This window comes from Penaeus chinensis, chromosome 37 (genome assembly GCF_019202785.1).
Source record: "Penaeus chinensis breed Huanghai No. 1 chromosome 37, ASM1920278v2, whole genome shotgun sequence".
Lineage (NCBI taxonomy): Eukaryota > Metazoa > Arthropoda > Malacostraca > Decapoda > Penaeidae > Penaeus > Penaeus chinensis.
Genome location: NC_061855.1, coordinates 25,181,969 through 25,189,468, shown reverse-complemented (window position 1 = coordinate 25,189,468; position 7,500 = coordinate 25,181,969). Strand labels below are relative to the sequence as shown.

At 31.9% G+C, this 7,500-nt stretch overlaps 1 protein-coding gene across 1 annotated transcript in view; it reads left to right on the top strand.

Annotated features, from left to right (window-relative positions):
• Positions 1 to 1,506: 1,506 nt before the first annotated feature.
• LOC125045236 (replication factor C subunit 3-like) overlaps positions 1,507 to 7,500 on the top strand; it is a 9,948-nt gene continuing 3,954 nt past the window's right edge. Inside the window, exons 1-3 of the mRNA XM_047642393.1 lie at positions 1,507 to 1,634; positions 5,345 to 5,482; positions 6,049 to 6,214. Coding sequence (XP_047498349.1) covers positions 1,548 to 1,634; positions 5,345 to 5,482; positions 6,049 to 6,214 — 391 coding nt within the window. The 5' untranslated portion in view covers positions 1,507 to 1,547. The remainder of the gene's footprint in view (positions 1,635 to 5,344; positions 5,483 to 6,048; positions 6,215 to 7,500) is intronic.

Genomic DNA, 7,500 nt, shown 5'->3' with positions numbered 1-7,500 from the left:
TAGCAATTTTAATACTGATAGCAATGATAATGATAATGATAATAATATTGATGATAATACAAATGATGATTATAATAACAATAATAATAATGATAACATTGATAATAAAGATAGTAAGATAACATAAAATGATAACATTAGTAATGATATAATATAATATAATAGCAATAATAATGGTAATGGCAATAATGTTGACGATGATAACAATAATGGTAACGATAATGATAATAATGAAAATAATGATAATAGTAATAATAATAATAATAATGATAATAATAATGATAATAATAATAACAATAATAATAATGATAATAATAATAATAATAATAATAATAATAATAATAATAATGATAATAATAATAATAATAATAATAATAATAATAATAATAATAATAATAATAATAATAATAATGATAATAATAATAATAATAATAATAATAATAATAATAATAATAATAATAATAATAATAATAACAATAATAATAATAATAAAAATAATAATAATAAAAATAATAATATTAACAATGATAATGATAATGATTAATAATAATAATAATAATTAATAATAATAATAATAATTAATAATAATAATAATAATAATAATAATAATAATAATAATAATAATAATGATTAATAATAATAATAATAATAATAATAATAATAATAATAATAATAATAATAATAATAATAATAATAATAATAATAATAATAATAATAATGATAGTAGTAGTGGTAGTAGTAGTAGTAATAATAATAATATTGATAATAATAATAATAATAACAATAATCGAAATAATAATAATAATAATAACAACAATAATAATAATAATAATAGCAATAATAATAATAATAATAATAAGAAGAAGAAGAAGAAGAAGAACAATAATAAAATAATAATAATAATGATAACAATAATAATAATGATAATCATAAAATGATAATAATAAGAATAATAATAACAAGAAGAAGAAGAAGAATGACAATGATAGTAATAATTATAATAATAATAGTAAAAATAATAATAACAATAGTAATAATAATAATGATAATAGTAGTAATGAAAATAATAATAATAATAATAATAATAATAATAATAATAATAATAATAATAATAATAATAATAATAATAATAACAATAATAATAATAATGATAACAATAACAATGATGATGATGATGATGATAAAAATAAGGATGATAATAAGTATAATGATAATAACAATAGTAATATTTATATTAATAACGATAATAATAGTAATACGAATTATAACAACAATAACAAAATAATTAACAAAACGCAGAAGAAAAAAGAGAAAAAGAAGAAGCAGGGGAAAAAGATACGAATATATAATTAGCTATGCACACACAAAAATAAATAATATCCATTCTGAAGAAGAAAATAATAATCTTGTATAGTAACAATACAAAATTAAAAGGATTTAGACCCGGGAGAAATAGGAATTTGATAAAGGCTTTGGGCTCGTTGTTCACTCGTGTTGTTTACAGTTTTCCCGCGCGGGATTGTTCGTCGGCCTCCTCCTTCGCCAAAATGAGTTTGTGGGTTGATAAATACCGTCCTCGGGAGCTTTCCAAGCTAGATTTTCACCTGGAGAAAGGGGCACATCTCAAGAAATTGGTGAGTGGGTCATTGTTGGAGTTAAGGGTGGGAATTTGTTATAGGAAGGTGTTAAATGTAATGGTCTCTCGAGCTATGGGAGAGGAAGCTAAATGAAGTATTCTTGTTGTATTGGATATACGCTTGATTTCTTTTTCTTTTTTGGGGGCAGGGGGTATAGAATAATGAATGTAGTGCTTCTACGGACTACAGAAAGCAGAGCTGTTTGGTTTTTCAGATATGTTAACTGACGGTAGGCCTACAGTTGCTGATTTAAAAGTCAAGTAAACGTCTATAAATGCCTTTACACTGAGCAACACAATTTAGAATGTAGTCTATGCGGTTTACAGACATTGGACACCAATCCTCAGCAACGTGTATTTTTGCAAGATAGAGCTTTGTTCCTGATAAGGCAGAAGATTGTTAGGGCAGTCAGCAGTTTCTTGTAGGATTATACGTGGCACTGGTTTATTGACCGTTGTTGGAGTGATGGCATGTGGAAACACACACCTGTTCCATTTAATTACTGTTCAGGCTCGTAGATTGTAGTAACAATTTGTCATCGGACAAGGATCACTCAAAACTCTGTTACAATCCAGTTGGGTTTGTATAAAAGTCATTGAATATTTCTAAACATTTACCATAAATAGAGCCACTCTTCATGTAAAATAAATTTGACGGATCAGGTAACAGGAATGTCTTGTCATAGGATATTGTTATGCCTCATCTGAGGATATTGCTGCCAATTGTCAGGTGACAGGGGATGCCTTACCTTTGGATTAGGCAGATGATAGGGTTGAAATTTACTCAAGGCCTTCTGGAGAGTTTTCATTAGCAAGCTATACCAGTTCATAAAGGTGCAGATTACTATCCGTTAACCCATGTCTTGGAGAGGGCAGTCTCCAGAGAGGACACTTGTCCACACACAAGAACCTATTCTTGCCTGCCATTACTATACAAAATTTGAAAAATAACACAATGTTAGTTATTGTAACTGTCATTGCAAAGTGTAAACTACGAGAGATGATATGAAGTCTGCTCAATAAAAACTGTCTATTGTCATCTTGATACAAAATATTAATTGACAAATATAGACCTCAGAAATGAGAAAAACAAATGGCAGCAGAAAAGGGGCTACTAGCATTGCAAAGACTTGGCAAGGAGTCTTGATACCACCATGAGTGTTCGAGTGGGCCAGTCCTAGAAGCCACACACCTGGTGCTCCCTACCCCCACCCACTTAATAAAATTTCCAACTTAGTAGGTTCAGGTAAGATAGAGCCAAGAAAAATAATTATTATTTTTGAGAAGAAACACTAGAACTTACTACTGCACAGCAGACTTTAAGCTTTGAGCATTAAACAGTGTTTGCAGTACACTAGCATTTATTTTAGGCTGTTTTCATTCACTCTTGCACCTACCCATATATCATTAAACTTCAGTCCATTTTCTTGGTTATTTTTCTTGCAAAATGTATATAGTACCCACAATATCAGATGCTTAACCAACACACATTGTGGAATCCTCCAGAATCCTATTCAGTACATGTCTCGCATGTAATATGTATGTTAGCTGTGTCTCTTGTGGGTGTATATAAATAGAAATAGTCCCTTTTATAAAGGGTTGTAGGAACATTACACTTTCCTTGATTTCAACATTGTTTATCATCAGGTTTTTTCTCATCTATGTCCACATTTTCCTAGATATAATTAATTTCTTTCCAAAATATCAGGTCCACTATCATCACTGGTAGATTGTTGCAAACTATTAATGACAATCCATATATTATATATTTCTTTCAGTATGTTATTTTCAATCTTTATTTCATTTTAATTTTTGCTATTAGTGTTGATTGACTGTTAACACATAAAAGTATTGTCAAATTGCATGAACATTGATGTTTTGTAATTTTCTACACAGAAAGTCCAGTGTCGTCTTCTTCTTCTTCTTCTTCTTCTTCTTCTTCTTCTTTTTGGGGCAGGGGTCTTCAATGGGTTCTTACCTCTTAAAATTCTTGGGAGTTAAGCAGTCATGTAAGAGTTCTTCTAAGCAGATACGTAGCAGATATGCATGTAACCCAAAAAGTTAAAATCTTGGCTGAAAATGTGCAAATGGTCCCATTAGCCCACTAGCGCTGGAAACATGCACTGTCTACGGTAATAGTAGTAGTAGAAGTAGTTTTTTTAATACACAGATGGCTCCACAAATGCCTAGTAACCATAGAGTCACTGACCTCAAGTGTTTACCCTGTTCTCTGAATTTAAAAGAAAATGTTATTTCTAATGCTACTTTTATCCATTATTAGTATTATAGTAACATTAAAATTGATAGCAAAAATAAAAGTTTTCTATCAAAAAATTCAATGAGTTGGGTAAACAGATGAGATCAAGTAGGCCTAGTAATTGACTAGAGCCATCTGTGTGTAAACAAACTAAGCTAAATCATAGTGGACATTACATGTATACATGCATTTCCAGTCTCAACACAAGTACATGTAAGGTGTTATGGGGTTTAGTTTTTACCATTACTAAATTGAACAATTGTATAAATGCTTCTAGTTGATAGTACAGCACTTCATGGAATTAGACATTGATGTGTCTGTTATTGTTCAAGACCATTTACTTCATGTTACTGTTACTGTTGAAGAATGTTGTTTTGTATTTGTGTGACACTTTTCTTTCTGTATGCCTATCTTTTTCTTTCCCCCCCCCCCCTTTATTATTTTCTTATATTTAATTACTCATGTTTATACTCCTAACTCTGTTGCAAAAAGGACCAAAGATTGTTACCCAGATAGGACTCATTAGAAAACTATGTCATATGCAACTTCCAATTATTGCAAGTTGAATTGCTAGTACAAGGTGCAGACTAAACAAATTGTGGAAATGGATAAACAACTTTCTTTTAATTCTATCATGCCATGGTAAGACCCCCCCCCCCCCCCCTTCCATCACACAAGGATGATGTCTTCATGTCATGTGCAAACAAATCTATTCTAAATTGAGCAGGTAAATGGCTGTGCGCCTGGTAACCCTCAGCTATATTTATTGAGGAAAAATAGCCCCTTAAGAGTAGACTTAAAGACTCATTTAAATCAAATTATTAAAGCTGAAGTCAAGAGCATAAGTGTGGGTTTCCAGTGTTTCTGATTTTTTCCTTGAGCAGCTGACATATGCACCCTGGCAAATATTTTGGCACTAGAGGCCCCTGTCATCACTGGGTTAATGAATGAGCCTGCTAAATTAATACTTATCTATTAATTTTTGTTATTATACACTGATATGGAAAAATGGTAAATAAATTGATAGATAAGTCACCTGCACTTGCTATGGTTGGTGTCAGTTTTATCAGATTTGTATATACTCTTAAGGCAAGTGTTTGTAATATATTTTCTTTTCCTTTAATTTTTGTTGTTAAGTGAATTTGTTTGGTTTTAGGAACTTACAAAGAAGTTCATTTTTTTTTATCTTTCTTTCTCTCTTTTCTTTCTTTTTTCTTTTCTTTTCTTTTCTTCTGTTTTCTTTTCTTTTCTTTTCTTCCGTTTTCTTTTCTTTTCTTTTCTTTTCTTCTAATTGTTATTATTATTATGCTTACTGTTTGTCATCTACTTTAAAGTAACTCTCTCTCTCTCTCTCTCTCTCTCTCTCTCTCTCTCTCTCTCTCTCTCTCATTTTCTTCTTCTTCTTTATCCTATTCTACTTGTTTGTTATCTAACTGAAAGTAACTCAACAGGTTGAAGGGGGTGATTTTCCACATCTCTTAGTGTATGGACCATCAGGTGCTGGGAAGAAAACTCGAATTATGTGCCTTCTACGAGAACTATATGGCCCAGGTGTGGAGAAGCTAAGGATTGAACATCAAAATTTTCAGGTAAATAAAATTACCAAAGTATTATTTGGTATAAACCAATTGTCTGTGAATATGTATTAAGGATAACGTTTACATATCTAGATTTATAGTCCATGTTAATCCTAAACTGACGAGCATGACACATAGATGAGCCAGTTATGAGTACTACTTGTCTCACTTGTTTACTCTTTTCCTTGATTTTTGAAAATATTTTGTTATCTTATATTACCACTACTAATGTCAGTAACATTATAGCAATTATAATTTCTATAATAAAAATAACACCATCAATATTGACAGCACTAGTAAAAATATATATATATATATATATATATATACATATATAAAATCTTGCAAATTCAAGGAAAAGTGACTTTTCCCAAAAAATATAAAGAGCACAGTATTTTCCCAGTGGCATTGAGTTAAGATTGAATAATCCAATACGCTTATTTCATAAGCCTCAGATGTGGATAAACTAGACCAATAATGCTTGCAGTATAATTGATACTAACATAGTTAAGCTTGCATTAAAAATAGATTAATGATAAAATAAAAATAACAGATTACTTACTTCTCTCCTTTAACAGACACCCTCCAAGAAGAAGCTGGAAATTGTAACAATTGCCAGCAATTATCACATAGAAGTGAATCCCAGTGATGTTGGCATCTATGACAGGGTCGTTATTCAGGAACTCATCAAGACTGTGGCGTCTTCACAGCAGCTGGATACAAGTGGTCAGAGAGAATTTAAAGGTGAGATACAAATGTTTCTTTCCTTGTGTTTTTGGACCACACTAGGATTTTGATTATTACCTTTTTTTTTTTTTTTTTTTAACCTATTGGATCTTGATGACTGGGATGTCTCATCATGAAAAAGATTGGCTGGGGGGGGGGGGGGGATAATGAGAACGTATTGTAGTAAAATTTGGCTGAGAGCCAGAGTAAAAGGAACATATCGTTAGGAGATATTGTTGCCATGTGGCAGGTGATGGGGAGGTCTTGCCAATAGTGTACATAGCTCTTGCAGGGAAATGAGACTCATTAGGCAAAAAGAATACTCAATTCTGGAGGAAGGGGAAGTTGTATGTGTAAGAAGAAAATACTACAGCAAAATCAGTACCTGATGTGGATTTGGAGCCATCTGTATAGACATGGGTGGGTACTGGTGGAGTGATTAGAGATATGTGCAAGAAAATGTGTGAGGAGGACAGGAGGTGTGACATTTCATTAAGGTGAATCTGGTTAAATAGAAGAACAATTACAGGAGGAGGGTATTAGCCAGGGAGGGAAGGATTGGGCAGAAAGAGTAAGGGATCAGAGATGATGAATGGGTGAATGGGAAAGCAGAGTGTCCATAAGAACAGGGAAAGGGGTTGGTAAATGTGGAGAAAAGGTATGAAGAAGGTTAGAGACAAACAGGCACAAAGTCGAGAAAGGGATGGTAAGCCTGATTCAGTATATAGACTCAACTGGAGAGGATTGAATGGCACTAAAGGCTAAACGAAGACCGCAATGGTGGGTTGTGTCTAGGTGTGTAAGAAGGGAGGTTGAGGCAGAAGAATATATATGACAGCCATAATCAAGGGTGGAGAGGTTTAGGGTAATTTTGAGATGGAGGAGTTTTGAGGTCTGAACCCCAAGATATTATGTAAGAGAATCTGTAAGAGTCAGAGGTGACAGCGGCTTTTTCTTTAACAGAAAGGATTTGTCTTGCCAAGACTGGTTGGAGTCAAAAATGACACCAAGGAACTTGCCTGAGGGGAGCATCATATAGAAAGAGTGGAGGTTGGGAGTCTATAAGTGAATGGGAAATAAGGATGAAAAAGGTTTTAGAGGTATAAAATTGAAAGTTGTAATTGGTAGCCCAAGAAGAGATTGATGTTATTGCATACTGGAGAGAAGCTAATGGTGAGCTGGAAGGACCAGAGGCAAAGATGGTTAAATCATCTATGTACAGTGGTGACTGGATTCTTGGTGGTAGAGCTGAAACAACCATTTACAGCAATGAGAAATAATGTGGTGCTGAGCATACTAAATTG